This window comes from Zosterops lateralis (assembly GCF_965231275.1).
Source record: "Zosterops lateralis genome assembly, chromosome: 10".
In the NCBI taxonomy this organism is placed as follows: domain Eukaryota; kingdom Metazoa; phylum Chordata; class Aves; order Passeriformes; family Zosteropidae; genus Zosterops; species Zosterops lateralis.
The window spans coordinates 2,953,197-2,970,563 of NC_139770.1; the positions used below are offsets into that span (position 1 = coordinate 2,953,197).

Consider the following 17,367-nt stretch of genomic DNA (forward strand, 5'->3'; position numbering starts at 1 on the left):
TTCCATGATCCGCTGTTTCCTATTAATTTGCTATAAAGGTGTTTCCATTACTGTTTCTGACTATAACAACGGATGTAAAATAAACTCTGGTAAAGATGATGAGTCACTTTTAAGAGCTCAAAAGTGAAGGTGGAAAAATACGAATAAATTTTCTTAAAAGTTAAACTAATTATTTTTTTTTCTTTTTGTTTCCAAGACTAGAATTTCAGCAATTTCTTTGGATGGCTCAGAAATAACTCACATGAAAGACCATGAATGAAGGAGTAAATGTGTCCTTTTGGGTCATAATGAAAGTTTTGATTTTCCCTAACATGGGGAAGAAAGTCTTTCCATATAGATTTTGGTATTTTGGGGAACCTCTTTCCTGCTTTGTTCATACTCTTTTTTTTTTTTTTTTTTTTTTTTTTTTTTAATCCAGAAATCTTTTCTTCTGGATTCTTGACCTGATCAGGAAAAATCACTTGTTAAGATGTAAAATTATTTTTTCTGGCGGGGTGTGAGATCCCAAGAACAGCAGCTTTAGAGAAAAGCTCCTCTTGGTCACCCTGAGCTCTGGAGCATTTGAAGACCCCGTGAGGATCAAAGTAACTCCAACCCAAAAAACTTTCCTCTGTCCCTGTGAATCTCTGGCAGAAATACAGCCCACAGTAAATTTCTTCCCTTGAAATGGCTCAGAGAGACATAAAACTTCCAACTTCCCGAAGTACAAGGAAATTAAAAGTGGCTGGAGTTTTTTATTTTTATTTTTATTTTTTTCCCCAGCCTATTCACTCCTTCCCATACCCAGAGTATATAGGTCCCCAAGTTCAAGTGCTGCCTGGACTCTCTATGAGGCTGTTGGTTTTGTTCTCACTGCTCTGGAAACGACTCTCCATAAACAGGTTGTGAGAAGTTGGTAACAAAAGCAGTGAAATTTATTATGTGTCTACTGGCGGAACATCATGGAAAGGCAATAATAACCAGACAAAGTGCTTCGCAGCTTTAGTGGGACAATCAAAGCCTCACAAATTCCCCCTAAAACATTGGAGGAAATATTTCAAAGGCTTCACTTTATAGAAAAAGCTGCAAAGATTTGTTTCAGCAGTTGTAAAACTGGCAGGGAGACAAGTTTTGACCGTTTCCTTTTATCCGAAACATTTTTCACAAAGCCTTAAAAAATATTATCTTCGTGAGCTCCATTATATTCTTTGCTGGAGTTTTTTCAGCTCATCTGGTTTGTCTGGTTCTTGTCACTTTGCATCTCTCATCTCTGAAGAACACATTTCCCAAATCTAATGGATAAAGGAATGGAAAAAGCACCCATGGATTTAGGATCCCATCTAGTTTTTCAGGATAAATAAAATTTCCCTTTCCCAGAGCTGGGATTTGTAGGACCTGTTAGTGTCATCTCCCTGCTTTCAAAAGCTTTCTGAAGAATAACAAAAGTGTGGCAGGAAAAGGAATTTATGTTTTTTATTTAAATAAAAAAATTATATTTATATTTTTTTTCATGAGTGTGGCTTAAGATCAAGTGTGCTAGGAAGGATTTAGGAAAAAGCCACTGAAAATTAACAATATTGTTATAATAAATGTTATTTCTGTACAATAATCATACCAGATGTGATCCAGCCCTTTTCATGTCACCACACTTCGGTTTCCTGATGAATCCAATCTCCCTATCTCTGTTTAACTGTGATAATATCTGGTATTTTATCAAATTATTTTGAGGCTATGAATTGATATTCAACTGCCAATACTCCTAAATTCAAGAATAAGCTGAGGAGACCCCAGGCGAAGGTGAAGAGAGGAATTCGACCTCAAAGTGTAAATCCAGAACTTTGATTTTAGAATCTGTTCTTCCTCATAACCCAAATATTTTATTAGACTTGATTTATTCAGACAGCAGGAGTAATAAGTCTCTTTCTTCCCTTGCTGGTAGAACATGGATTTTTCAGGATCTAGTGAAAATCTTGCTCTTTTAAGGCTGAAACATATGAAAAATAGAAGTATTTTATGGAAAATCTTAATAGAACTAGGAATGGCTGGGATATTTGGTCAAACTTACTTAATGTCCAAATTCATCCATGAAAAAGATTTTTTTGAGCAGGATCTTCACAGAATATGTAAATATATGGCAGATTCCTAAAAATGACACTATTCCCTGGGATCCAGAGGAGGAATTTTGGAGTCCAACAGCAGCACCAACTCCAAGGCTCACAGGAGAAATCTCTGCTCCTGTTTCCTGCTGAATCCTCTACAGCTCCTGTCCCTGCTTATATCCAAAATTAGAAATGCCTGTAATTTTTTCATGAAAAATGGCCAATAATCACTGATGTCTATTTTTAGCCAGGATGTGAAATAGGAATTGCCCAAAGATTTGGAAAATTGCACCCACTCCTGTGCTGGGGATGGTGGTGGATTGGGAAAGGACTGGGAAAGGACTGGGAAAGGACTGGGAAAGCCCTGGGCTGGCTGACAGTGTCCTTTTAATTACTGAGAAATGCAGAAATCAAGGATTTCACACTCTTGGGATGCTTTGAGGAGCCACTTTCTGTCCCTAAACATCTTTTCTTTTGTCCTTACACGACATTAAGGATTTCTCACAAGTTTTCTTTGCTTTTATCCCTCCAGTTCTCTCTCCCATCCCTCTGTGGGGGAAGAGGGCAGCAGTTTTTTGGGGTTTAGCTGCTGGCTGGGATTAAGCTATGACAGAAACAAAAAATACTCCTAAGTGCATATTTTTAATTTTCCTGTCAGTATTTTTATTCCTCACATGATGATAAAACCCAGAGTTCACTAAGGTCAAAGTTTGGGCTTGAAGGCTCCTCATGAGAAGCAGCTCTGGCACCTCTCAGTCAGAAAATATCAGGAAAAAAAAGGTTTTCTTCCAGTTTTGTTGACTTTACTCCATCTCCTTTCCTCTGCAGGCTGCTCTCCCCTCCCTTGTGCTTTAGTACTTCAGCACATTAGAATATTAGGTCAAACACCCTCACTAAAAAATGTGCTGTACAATATTTCTCTTTTTTTTTTTGCTTGATTTTTTTTCTCTTCATCTCCCGGAGACATCGATGGTAATTTTCCCCTCAGAGGTTTGCCCTTTGATCATGCCAGAGTTTCCTATAAACATTATGTCAAAACAGGGCTTCCCCAGCTCCTTAAAAATGTTTGCTGTGCTCAAATGCTCCAGAAAAAAAAAAAAAAAAAAAAAAAAAAAAAGGGATTGCTTAATAATCTTGGAATTATTAGGAATTTTTCATTGCTTCCCCACTCCTTGCACATTTTGAATAATGGGATTCAGAGCTTTAGGTGTCTCTCCTCTGGATAATGGGTTAAAGGGTCACACAGAAGGTTAATCCTGATCTGATCTTTTAATGACACAGAAATCGCTGGATTGAATTGTTTTTCCCAGTAGTGATGGTTTGGATCCTCGTGGTGGGAGCAGAGGGAAGGATTATTTGCTGTTTGCTGTGGAAACCACTTGAAATTCAATCTGTGGGGTAATCTAATTATAGTGTGAATGATGATCAGAGTAGGTGACAGGAGTGTCTTCCACAAACTTAAAACCTGAATGTACCTTATGTTGTCTAATTTTAGGAGCTGCAGTGACAGGAAGAGTGTTTTGCAGAGCAGGTTATTGAGATTTATATTTATATATAGATACACATAAAAGTTATATACACGAAAATTAAATATATACATAATCCAGTGGAAACTGATAGTTCAAAGAAATGTAAATATCGCTCTGCAAAATCAAATAGAGACCTGAATTTCTCTTTTTCCACCAAGGAATAGTTTAATGGCAGGATGTGCTGTCTCTGGTGGAAGACCCTGGCTGCCAGCACCTTTAGGGCAGGGTGGGAAACTGCAGGGTGGAATTAGGAATTTTTACTCAGTTTTCCCTCTACCAAAGGCCTGATGACACCAGCCCCAAAGGAACGGTCACAGCAAATTTTTGACATTGTTTTATACCACAACAACACAGACTCTGAGCTTCAGAAGGCTGAAAATGACTTTTTTTTTGGGATGTGTCTCCCTTTTATCCCATTTCACACAGACCAATCTGATTGGTGACACAAAGACAAACCTCTTCACTCCCATTGGTCAGAGCAGAGGGACAGCAAGAAGAAGTCCCTCCTGGGGAAAGGAATGAATAACAAAGTTACAGCTACAAAAACATTTTTCTTGTTTCTAGAAAATTCTCTGGGAAAAGAATTTCAGAAAACCAAAACACCTCAGGCACAAAACCAGGGCTACACAACTTCACGGTGCAGGAAGTTTTCCCAAGCCTTTCCCAATGTCAGAATTCATCCTGGGAATCTATCAGGTGCATTTTTGATATTGATAAATCAGGCTCACAGCTCAGTTCCAGACTGTGAACCCCACTGAAAGCTTTGCTCTGATCACAGCCCTCCCCACCAAACTCACACAGGGCAGAGTGCTCAGACTCTGAGCAGATAGAGAGGCAGGAAGAGCTCCTGGATTAAATTCTAGATTAAATTTCACAATAATTAAACCTGTATGAAAGCATTATGCAGTGATGAGTACAGCTATTGGTAAAGTTATTTTCTGAGTTTTAATATCCTCATCTCTTCTGGTAAGAGAAATTTTACCAGCTCCAGCATATAAAGGGGATGGGAGCTGTTAAGGTAATTAATCCTCCTACAGATCAAGGCAATCAATCAATCAATCAATCAATCACACCCATTGATAAGTAAATCTGTTAGAAAAAGGGATGCACATAAAAATAAGCAGTGAGTTCACCATGGAGGATGAGGTGAAGGGACAGCACAGGGCTGGGGGTTGGCAGCCACCAAGTTTGGGGTGTCCTGGGGCTGGAGAGAGCCCAGGCAGGGGGGTGGAATGTGGATTTGGGATGGATGGTGGAGCCTTTGGCAAATGGCAGCCCCAGGATGACACCACAAAGCAAAAACAGAGCTTGCCCTGGATGGATAAAAAGGGAATATCAGGTTGAACTGGAAGGGAGAGGTGACACCTGGAATTACAGCTCAGTGTTTAATTCTGGCAGAGAAAGTTCCAACAAGGTGTGGATGAATCACAGGTTTAAGGAGAGTCATTATTTGAGAAAAAAGCACATTAGTGCAAGTCTCAAGGGTATGATCTGTTTGTTTAACAAACTTTTTTTTTTAAAAAAAATATTATTTTAATAGATCCTTAATAATCAACCTCTATATGGACCAAAAATCATAAAATGAATCGTACGGATTGTTAAACAAAATGTGAAACCTGGAAAATGTAGAGTTAGAATAGGCAAATTCAGTCCAGAAACACTTTCATAATGTAACATTTTAAGTAGAATTTAGTTTCAAAACAACCTAACAATGTTTGTTCTGGATTTTTAATCAGTGGAAACATTTTTAATCAGTGGGAACATTCCATTCCTACCTGTGTTTTGTGTTATGTACAAGGTTGGGTGGATTAAATGAGCACAAGCGGTCCCCCCTGGTTTCTAATCTATTAAAAAGAATAATTAGGTCCTGTTCCAATGTTGATTTCAGCCTCTACAAATCTATATACCCTTAAAAAAAACAAACGAAAAGTCCATCTTAGAAACAGAATTAATGCAGGATTTTAACATTAAAATTAAAAAAATATTTCTAGAGTGTGAATTGATTGGCTGTGTGTTCTCCAAGGCACAGATTTTTGTATATATAATCTTCTCAGGAGAGAGCACAAACCAAACTTCTGGAAAAAGATACCTCCCCTTCCCACCAGGCTTGATGTTGTGGTGGGAGCTGCTTTTATTACTGCTCTGAGATGTTTTCATTTCAAACTGAGCATCTCACTGAGACCTTCCAGCCCTGCTGGGAGGAGCAAGGGCTGCCTCACTTCTCCTGCCTCCAGCTGCAGAAGGGCTGGATTTAATCCATTCCAAACACCCAAATGAAATATTCTTATCTGCTCCTTGTGCAGGCTGGGCCATATTTCACTTCCAGACGAGTGGACTGGAATTGGAGTGTGATTTGTCGTGGGCTTGCACTCACAGCACACAGGGAGGAGAGGATTTGTGAAATCCCAATCTCTCCATCGTGTGAATATAACACACCTGCCTGTTATACCTGAATGTTCCGAGCAAATTACATCCTCAAGGAAATTGGGCTGTTTTTTTTCCTCCTGCTTCTACTGCTGGAAGTCTTTTCTAGTGTTTGAAATATTTTGTTTCTTTTGTTAACTTGGAACCATTACCTGCATTTGGAACAACAAAGAAATGTGTTGTATTTGCTTTTATGGGGGGATAAACATTGTTCCCTTAAGCTTGTTCAATACAGGAAGCAACATATCAACAGTTTATTTTATTAAAATGGTGCTTTTGTCAGAACTAAAACAGAAATTCTGGATAACTGAGCAATTAATCTGTTTCCATAATTCTGGTCAAGCTCCAGAGCAGAATTGAAACTGTCAAGGTTTTTTTCCCTGGTGAAACAACATCCAACCTACCAAACAACCAACCAACCAACTAACCAACCAACCAACTAACCAACCAACCAACTAACCAACAAACCAACAAACCAACCAACGAACCAAACAACCAACCAACAAACCAACTAACCTACCTACCAATCAACCAGCCAACAAACCAATTAACCAACCAACCAATCAACCAACCAACCAACCAAACAACCATCAAACCAATGAACAAGCCAACCAAGCAACAAACCAACTAACTAACCAACCAACAAACCAACTAACTAACCAAACAACCAACAAACCAACCAACTTTCCAGGGTAAACTTACCCAGTTTTGGCAAAAGTTGCCCAGTATCTCATCATGGAGCGGCTCAGGAGCTCCTCAGCTTTGGTGTAATTCACTCTCCTCTCCAGGGGCAGCCCGAACACAAACTCGATCTCGTAGCCGTGCAGGACCCCCATCCACTCTGGCCAGGGCAGCTTGGAGGAGCGATGCTCAAAGAAATAAAAGAACACCTGGTGCCCCAGCTGGGCAAAGCTGGTGGTGAATTCCAGAACAGGACAGATGATGTTGTAGTCCCCGATAACATCGTCGATGGCGTCCCGGTAGTGCTCCGGCTTTTCCAGGTTTTCCCAGTCCGTGTACTGGAAGATGATGGATTCTATCACGAGTTTGCTCACTCCTGGGAAGGCCAGGGTTAAAGCTGCTTCAAACTGGGTTTTATTGATCAAGCCATCGCTGTCCTTGTCGAGGCCAGGGACTCCGTATGCCAGGAATGAGAGCCCTTCATCTTTGTTAACACCTGCCAGGATCTGGGTCTGTTTGAAATGACCCTTCTCCATCAACACCTCTGGCATGTCTGCCAGAAAATCGCCGTCCACGCTTGGACAGAAAAACACTTGTAAAAGAGAACCATATGGAACAACAACATTTTCGTTTTCCAGTATTTCCTTCGGGTCCTTGTCTTGGAGGCAGAGAATGAGCTCTGACTCGTTGCTGGTGGGACACTGGAGGTGTCTGGCCAAAGCCACCGCTCTGTTCCTGGCCTCAGAGGATGGAATTGCAGCCCAGGGGGCATTTGCAGACCCACTCTGCAGGATGGCCCTGGTGAATAAAGGGTGGCTCTCAGGAGAAAGGAGGTGATAGGTGACAGAGGCCGAGCCAGCGCTCTCTCCAAACAGAGTCACGCTTTTGGGATTGCCTCCAAAGGCTGCTATGTTCTCCTGGACCCACTGAAGTGCCAACCTTTGATCAAACAAACCTGCATTTCCAGGAGCTTTCTGGTTTCCTGGCAAGGACAGAAATCCCAGTGCACCGGTCCTGTAGTTCATGGAAACCACCACCACTCTTTCCACCCTGGCCAGAAACTTCCCATCATAGACAGGCAGGGCAGTGGACCCAGACTCGAAGCCACCACCATAAATCCACACCATGACAGTGGCGTTCTTGGGCTTGGGAGAAGGAATCCACACATTCAGGTACAAGCAGTCCTCGCTTAGGCTGGTTTTTGGGTTCCACATCTCTGACCCAGCAAAGCCTGGGTAAGTTGTGTCTATGGGCTGGTAGCAGGAGTTGGCGTGCTTGGTGGCATCCCAAACATCTTCCCATTTCTCCCGAGGTTCTGGCTTTTGGAACCTCAGCCTCCCAACAGGGGGCTGCCCATAAGGGATTCCCAGGAAGGCTGTGACTGTCCCCCCCAGCACCTGCAGGCTGGTCCCTCTGACTTTGCCACTCTTGGTTGCAATGATGCTGTCTTCAGACACCACCTTCCTGGTGAACGTGGACAGGAGAAGAAACCCCGTCAGGAATCCAGCAGGGAGACTCAGACCATTTGTCCAAATCATGATGCCTGGAGCACGGGGTGAAAAATAAAGTCAGAATTAGTGTTGCAATATATTAGTACCAAAATGGTCTGTTAAATAAGGGTGTAGGTCATCCCATGGGCACTGAAAATAAGAAATTGCTGCTGCACAAAGCACAGAAGTTTTTAAATCTAAGTTCTTGTTGGTTATTTGTGTTGCAAATATTGTGTTCAGTATTTAGTATTTGGTCAGAACTTCAGAAAAATTGTCTGGCTAAATAATGTGGAACTGAGAATGACAAACCAGGAGAGATGAAATCATACAAGCAACGTCTGCCCACTGCAGATAACTTACCCGCTGACCAAAACTTATACGAATAATTTCTTCTAAGATCATGTTTTTCTAGACCATCTTAACCAAGTTTACAACCAGCAGAGTAATATGAAGCAGTCATACTTCTACTATTTAGAATTAATATTAAAATGCTAAAACATCAAGGATTTTTGAATAAATGAGGACACTGCCTAATAATTTGGATTCGGTCTGCTATTTCCTTCCTGAGAACTTTTCCAAGTAATAATCAGTATTACCTTAAAGCTAAGTATATAAATGCTGATTATGTATCACATTTCAGCACCTTAATAATCTCATTTACCCCAACCTTTTCAAATAAAACCTCAGCACCATCCCCTTGAAACCGAAAAGTCGCAAAAAAGCCTGTTTGCATAAATCTATTTCTATGATTTACATATCTGAAAATGCTCAACAAAACTCCTTTATTTTCTTTTTTTTTTTTTTTTTTGCCTGTTTCCACACATTCCGTGCTCTGTCCTGTGCCTTTAAACAGGCCATTCTTTGTTAATGAGGAGCACTCGCGTCCTTAAAAGGAATGAGGATAATTTCTTTGGAAAATACAGCTGTGGCCTAATTTGAGCTCCTCCTGCTTGTTCGCCTGTTCTTGGAAAGAAAATGTAGCAGAGGGGAGGATGGGAAGGTTTTGTGCAAAGGGGTTCCTAACTTTGAGACAGCATCAAAGGAGCAGGGAGGAATCTTCAGGGACAGTATTTTTAGCGTTCATCTAAACAGACAGAAAACAGATAAATTTTAGAAAACATAAACATTTACGCTCTGGTTGTTCTGTTAAAATAAAATAGATGAGGTGGGGAAGGCAGGAGATAAACTTCAGAGTTGGTCGTACACTCCACCAAGTCTTCAGCTCGACTGACAGAAACCTGCAATTGTTAAATTTTTTGTTAAATATTAGAGGTGTGATTTGTCAGCTCATGGGGTCCAACAGCTCCTGAGGAGTTTGGGCCAGCACAGCTCGCCCTGGCAGGGGCAGGAGGCTCAGTCACACATTCACTGGCTTTTGGCTCCCCTCTCTCTGTGCCAGGCATGGAATCAGGGAATATTCTGGGTTGGAAAGGCCTCACAGGGATCATCACAGTGTCCCTGCACTGACACGCCAACAATCCCACCCTGGGCATTCCTGGAGTGGTGTCCAAACCCTCCTGGAGCTCTGGCAGCCTCAGGGCTGTGCCCATTCCCTGGGGAGCCTGGGCAGCGCCCACCATCCTCTAAGGGAAGAACCTTTTCCTAAAATCCAGCCTAAACCTCCACAGAGACCAAAACCTGTATCCACCCCAGTTTGCTAAAACACTCAAGCCTAAATCCCACTGTCTTTGAGAGAACTGGGCACAACTTACCCAGTTTGCTGAATATTTCCAGCCTGCTAAACCAACACAGACTTGGGATTAGTTTTTAACACATCACGTTTTGTTTTAAAACTTTCTCAAGAAGATTTAAGAGAGGCCAGGGAAGGAGAGGTGAGAAGAACAATTTAGTTTGCTCTGTAAATGTGTGCTTAAAAATTCACTAGTGTTGAGCATCCCAGGGCTTCTCTCAGCCTCTCTGCAAAACCAAACCCAAAATCCTGAAAAGACACCAGAGCTGGGAGGAGGATAATGATAGAGAAGAGATGGAGGAGGGTTTTGAAGCACCCAGTAACTTTATGAGATGGGAGAAGTTATTTCTCTAAGTCTGTTGTTGTGATATTGTTACTTCACTGAATTTGATCATGACCAAGCTACAAGCTGGAAATAATAGGATATTTAAAGTATTGTCATTATAAAGAGAAAATGACGCTAAGAAAAGCAAGAGACTTTAAAGGTCCTCAAGATTAATCCATCTAAATAGTAATTAAAATTAATTCTCCTCCTGAACTTTCCTGTTAATTAAAAAAAAGAGAAGAGGAAAACAATGTAGCATTTCAAAATATAGAGGCAATAGTATTAGACCATAATATTAGTGAGAAAAAAACCCCAAAAAATTCAGTTCTGTGCCTTTTAAATTAGCTCTGGCATTTCAAAGACAAAGTTGGATCAAGCTTGAAAAACACAGAAGTTTTGTGCTACTGAATGAGAGGACTCATTTACTCTCAGGTCACTCTGCTAATATTAACAAAAGTAACAAGTAGCAGAGGATTACCATTACACCTTGAATGGCTGGCAAATATTACATTTAATAAGGATTTTAATGCTGCTTTAAACCAAACTCAGCAACGTAAAGCACACTGAGCAAAACAAACATTATTTGATTATTACAATGAGAGTGAAAAGGGTCAGAAAATTGCTTTAGCTCATCAACACCCACCCAGCAGAGTTATATCACACAGCGTGTTTGCACATCTTAAAAAGCTGCTGCTGTAGTAGTTTCCCCCAGTAAAAAAAAAAAAAGTTAAACAGACTCTACTTTTGCATTCTTATTCAGAGAGGGAAACACTATTTATTTCAATGCCTGTTTTCCTCCCCCCTTTGCAAATCTTTACCCAGCCAAAAAAAAAAAAAAAAAAAAAAAAAAAAAATCCATACACCGGACTACATAATCGCTATTTAAATAGGAAAGACGGTTGAATTAATAAGTGATTTCTATCTCCAGCTTAATTTACTTAGCCCAGGATCCCTTGAATAGTGCCAAGGTCTGCTACACACGCTGCTCACTGGTTCCATTTGCAGAGCAAGAGGCAGCTTCCCTCCGGAGAGCAACAAATGGGCAGAGCAGAGCGTTTCTTTCCCAGAGATCCCAATCCCCGCGCAAATCAAGCTGAACCGTAAATTATCCTGGCAGGCGAGAGACGTGCAAGGAGAGAATCACTTACCCCCGCTTCTATTATAAGAAACTACAAAGTTTTTAAAGAGTGGGGGATCTCAGGATCCCTCGAGGGAAATGTAACGGTGCAGCTGCTGCTTTAAGCCCGTAAATTGGCCGGCGCTGACATTATAATCAACTCTTTCTGACATGGAGCTCGCGAGAGTTGGCAGCAGCCACTTGATCTGCAAGGCAGCCTCTGCCTCCCATCCCACATCTGCTCCCAGAGCAGCCGTGGGAATGCTCCAGGGACAACCCCAGGCTGGGCAAAACACCAGCCACAAGGGCTGGGGGAACACAGGGGTTCGTTCCGTGCGTGCGGCATCTATTTTTTAAGAACAAACAGAAATCTAAATATAATAATTCAACCCTCTGTTTCATCTCACTCCGAGCACTCTTTCACCTGTATTTATTTTTTTTTTTTTTTTTTTTCCTGTACTCAAACCTCAGATTTTCATTGCAAATAAGTGTTTATTTTTGGTTTTAGCAGCTGTGGCAGATAAAACAGGAATGTGCCCTGCCTGGACGTGTCAACAACTGGCAAGCACCAGCTGCATCCCTCGGCTCCTGCCCATCCAGGCCATGGCACAGACCTGCATTGTCCCTTGCTGATTTTAGGGTTAAAAATGGGATCTGTGTGGTGTCACATGCTGCTTGCTCTCTTTTCTGAAGCCTCAAACTGGAAATCACCCTTGGTGCTGAGCACACCTGATATCCTCCTTTTTCCTGGGACTCCTGAGTATTGTTCCCACCAGAATTCCACAGTGCGGGTGCAAAGCTGAACCACAGCTGGGGGACATGTCCTACAACACAAAAAAATTAATTAAAACGCAAAAAATTCTGCAGGGTATTGATGGAAACAGAGGGGTGGAAAAAAAGAAAAAAAAAAAATCCATATTCCACTCTTGCAAATTTTCTTGTCAAATCCCTTTCCCTGAGCCACCCCATGGAACCAGAAAGGCACCCCTTGGAGCTGGGACTGCTGTCCCCCAGCAGCATCTGCTCTCTAGCTCTGCTCTGATTTAAAAAAAAAAAAAAAGCAATTTTCCCACAATTTAAGCTTTTTTTCCTGCTGTCCACATTTGCTTCCCCCTTTAGAGCCAAACACAATTACCTTCCCTGTTTAATAATCAAAGTACAGCTCTGTTTCAATTACACAAAAGCAATATTTGGCAACGCATAGAGCAGGAATAAAGCAGAAATAAAAAGTTAAGGATGAAGTTTATAGACCTTAATATGGAGATTACAAGTGGGGTTTTTAAAGCCAGCATGGGAATTAGTGTTTTAACAGAATAAAGTTCAAGAATGGAGGATTGTTTTATTTCTCCTGGTAATTTTAGCACATCCTTTAGGATCAGACCTTCCACAGGTATTTTGCATGGATATGTTCACTGGGGAGAACATGTCCCACTCTAAACCTAAACCACCATGGCAGGGGTTGGAATTGGCTGATTTTTAGGATCCCTTCAACCCAGGCCTTTTGAGGATTCCATAATTCCATAAAAAAACCCCCTAAACTTTCAGCACGGAACTGTCCAATGCAGTGAGACCTCAGAATTCTTAACCGAGATTGTTCACTCAGCAGCGTCATAGAAATATTTAACAACAGAACAGGATTCATTCAGAATTATTTCCGGCGACAGCTCTTGCTGATCAAAAACCTTTCAAGTGCAGGAAACACTGAATGGTGCTACACAAACTGAGGCAGTTCTCAATGTTTCAGCATTTGCTGCCTTTCTCTGCTGCCTCAGCCCACTTGGGGACGTGGCCAGGTGACACACACTCCCTCCATTTCTGTGACATCAGAGGGATGAATCATCACCCCCAAATCTTGTTAGAGGCCACTTTAGAGTGAATTTCAGATGCTTATGGCCATGCTTGTGCTCTCAACCTCTTTGCCTTGAGCAGTAGAGCAGCAGCAGGAGACTCAAACAGTAAAAAAGCTGCTTCTGGCTTCATCTGTTTTCAAAAACTGTCCGTTTTCTCCTTTGTTTGCTGTCAGGGCTGTGCCTTCCCCTCCCTGCTCCTCTTCAGAGAGCCCAAGGCACCCAGAGCAGCCTCCTGCTCCAAGGCACTGCTTTCCTTAATGCAAAATGTGGAGTTTTCTGACAAGGTGACCCTGGGATAAGTGAATCCACTGTCTCAGGCTGTTTCCAAGGCATCAGGAAACTCCAAGTTCAGCCTTGGGGTTACCTGGATGTCTTCAGGTAACTGTCAGACCTCTCCACTATTCTCCTTCAGCCTAATGTTAGACTATTATGCTGTACTTTTAAAGAAACTAAGCCAAATTCTATATTTTTTCCCCCTTTAATTAAAAAAAATTAACATATAAATTAAAGTTTCACAACTGTGTGCCGTGAGAGGAAACACTTCTTTTTAGTTATTACTTGGCTTGCTAAAAATACCTGTGCGAAAATTAGAGATTAAATACATTTTATGCCCTGGGTAATTGTGTTGAGAGTCATCATTTTTCTCAGTGATCCTGTGGGAGAGTGGAAGAAGAAAAGGAGGTGCAAACCAGTGGATGAAATATTTTATATGTGTATATATATATATATATATGCTGTACACCTACATACATATATGTATTTAAAATACATGTATTTAAAATGTATTTAAAATACGTGTATTTAAAATATATGTATTTATATTTTATGGGATTTGCCTTTCTCTTTTTCAATATCTCTATCCATCTATCTAATGAGGTTTTATAAGGTTATGTCACTTTTTTTTATTTAGGGCAAGGGTGTTAAAAATTATATTCACAATATATAAAAGCGTCTTTTTGTTATTTCGTGTGCACAAGTGAATTCAGTGTCACGTTGGACTTTGTAATGGTTTTGCATTGATTGAAATTTAGTGATGAGGGAAGAAGCCACCCACGGAAATGATTTTTCGAAGAGGAGCTGCTAAGGGTCCCCTCCGTGCCTGACAAAACCAACCATGGCTGGTTTTGTTAAACCACTGGGAAGCTGAACACTCTTAATGTTAAAAATTGAACAAAACCCAGGAAAGCTCATCTTGTTCTGGCCTGGGAACAGGTGACAACAGGCCAGGCCCTTCCTGGGGAGTCCCATGGGCTCCATCCTGTCCTGGCTGGGCTCCAAGGGCTGTTGGATCCCTGGGCACTGAGAATTCCAGACTTTCTGTGCTGACAGGCACTGACCCCCCAGCAAACACTGCATTGGACCTGAGGCCGTGGAAAAGGCTCCCAAAATTGAGTGACAGCACTGGGATTGTGGGTGTGGGGTTTGGATAGAAGTGTGTGATAGCACAGGATGGGAAACTTGGAGTTTAAGGGTTTAGTATATACTAATATATGTAAAGCAAGATGAAGGTTTTAAGGCATAGGTTGAGTCCTTCTTTTTCACCTTCTTCTCCTGGGTCTGGGTGGGATTTTGTAATTGGATAGAAAAGTCCTCATTGCAGGCCAGGGGTGGTTGGTTATTGGGTTAAAAGTAAAAATAATTGAGGTGTCATTTCTTAATTGGACAGTTTACCCTTAAAAGGCCTTGAAGGGAGAGAGATGCGGCTCCATTTTTATTTTGTTGGCTGGAAGTGCTGTAGAAGTCAGGGTTTGTGAGACTGTACCATAGATAAGAATTAGAAACATCTGAGTCTGGACAAGAAATACTGTCTTGAGCATTTAATCCCAACTCTGGCAAAAAGAAGATAAAGGCAACAAGTGGCTGTTGATTTCTTGCTGCCACCAGCCAGGGGCTGGCTCCTCCTGGCTCCATCGTGGACCTTCTGACGCATGAAGAGTCCCATTCACCAGTTTTGGTCCTGCTGTTCCAAGCCATCCACAGCTCAAAAACATCACCTGGGCTCCTGCCAGGATAACTGGGCTGGAAATCTTTGCAGGTGTCACCTCGAAGTAAAAGATGTCACACACCAAGAGTGGACACGTCTGAGGAAATGTTTACATATGGTAAAAGTAGGAAACATCCTGATTTTTTTAATGCCTGAGAGGGAAATCAATAGGCAAATTATATCCAAACTATATTTGATGTCATTTCTGTGAAGATGTGAAGAGGGTATTTTAAACTTCATCCTTAGCAAACTCCCCTGGGAGGGCTCAGCTCTGTCTGTGATCCCTGGCTGGATTTCCACACCGAGCATCTGCCTGACCTTGGCTCGAACCTCTGAGCAAACCACCGCGTCGTGAGAAAAAGCTGTGAGGGAAACAAGTAAACTCGAGCTCTACAAGCTCCAAAAGGTCAAGCTGCAGACAGGGGGAAGATTGCTGAGAAGGGGACACTTAGCAGCTCAAGGACTCGCAGGGAAACACATCAAAGCTGCGAGCTGTGAAATTTTCAGGTTAAAAACAAACAAAAGCCCGAAGAAGGTGGGAGCTCAGCAGCAGCAGCAGCAGCAGCAGCAGGGAATTACTGATGCTCAGCTCTGGAGCTTGCAGCCACGTTATTCTACTGTGAATATTAGGAAATAAATCATTGCCTTGTCCTGAGAGCATATCTTGCTTGCAGAGCATCTTTTCATGCCCAAACACAGTGACCCCGAAGGGTTAACACCTCTCAATTATTTCTGTGCTTCTTTTTCCAAATTTCACTCTTGTTATTAGACTGCCCACCTGTATATCCATGGATTTAAACCAGGGACACCCTAAATAAATGAAGTGTTGCTATAGATGATTGTAGCTGATGGTCAAACCCATCTGAAATTCTGCTATTATTCTGATTATTCTAAAAGGCCTCACCCCACAGGGGCTTCCAGGACCAGCAGAAATGCCCAACAATAGATCTAAAGGGTAATTTGATAATATCAGGAAAGATACATGGTGTGTTTCAGAAACACACCATGAAAGTGGGTACCAATTTATTAAGTATACAGAAGACACTAACACTCATGTAAGCCATTAAACATGATTATATTTCCCCCTTATTGGTTCACTTATGATCTGCTGTACCTTTCTCCTTATTACTCTAATTATAGATCGGTATAATTTCCTCTTTATTAGCACAATTATGGACTGTACTTGTACAAATGTCTTGGAGGAATCAGAGCCACTGAGAAAATACAGCAAATGAAAAGGTAAAGGCATTATTATTAATAATATCATTATTATTATTTTGAATGTTCACATATCCTTAGTTCCTTGTGGTATACATAATTCTGTATTTTGTCTCATATAGGTTCAATTAAGAAAATAAAAAAATATTAATGTGTACTCAATATGACTTGCACATCATCATTGCAGCCTGGTGTTTAGCTTGCAAGAAAAAAAAACAAACTAATTAAATTCGAAGTTAGGTTTCACAGATTTCTGCAGTAACCTGTGGATTTTGGAGTACAAACCAAAATATTGAGGCCACATTGATTCCAAAGCTTATCCATGCAGAACTATTAGGAAATATTTTATTATAGAGGAGCTAAAATTATCTCTCATCAGTTCAATAACAGCATATTCTGGTCATGATCATCCTGCCCTGTGCATATCCTTGATGGTTCATGCACCCCATAAACTTCTCTTTCCTTTTTCCCACTTTCATTTGCACAATGGAAACTACAAACAAGCCTGAAACACCAACTTTTCCAACCCCTTGCCCTCTATCATGTCAGAGAATTTTAACTCCAAAAACGATCTTTAAGTGACCTTTCCCTCAGCAGGAGTTGCAAGAGGTCGAGACAGGAAAAGAAAACTTCAGTGCAGAGCTGGAGAACCTGGCAGAGCTCACAGACCTGGGCTGGGGAGAGGAGTTTTAGTGGCTGCAGGAACGTTCTGATTCTCTGCTCATTTCCTCCCTTTTGCCTGGAGGCAGGTTCAGTACAAAAAGCATGAAGAGAGCCCAGGGCCTGAAAGACTTTCTGTTTAAGTTGTCAGACCAAGGAGCCTGGGAAATTGAAAGATGTGCCCAAGACCATAAGAATAGACTGGATTGCTTTCAGACACCCAGAGCTTCAGGACACCACCATCCTTTTTGGTTTGTTTTAAACACTCCACTTTTATAGCTGCACTTTTCTAGACTTTTCTCTCAATATATCACCAGAAAT

The 17,367-nt window shown here is 41.4% G+C and overlaps 1 protein-coding gene across 4 annotated transcripts in view; it reads right to left on the minus strand.

The window, feature by feature from the left end:
• Positions 1 to 17,367, minus strand: part of BCHE (butyrylcholinesterase) — a 49,018-nt gene that overhangs the window by 18,353 nt on the left and 13,298 nt on the right. For 2 of the 4 annotated variants that reach the window (XM_083868905.1, XM_083868906.1), the window contains exon 2: positions 6,734 to 8,255. In XM_083868905.1, coding sequence (XP_083725031.1) covers positions 6,734 to 8,255 — 1,522 coding nt within the window. Of the gene's footprint in view, positions 1 to 6,733; positions 8,256 to 11,155; positions 11,256 to 11,365; positions 11,510 to 17,367 lie in introns of those variants that run through there. The other 2 variants (XM_083868907.1, XM_083868904.1) reach the window with 2 other exon arrangements.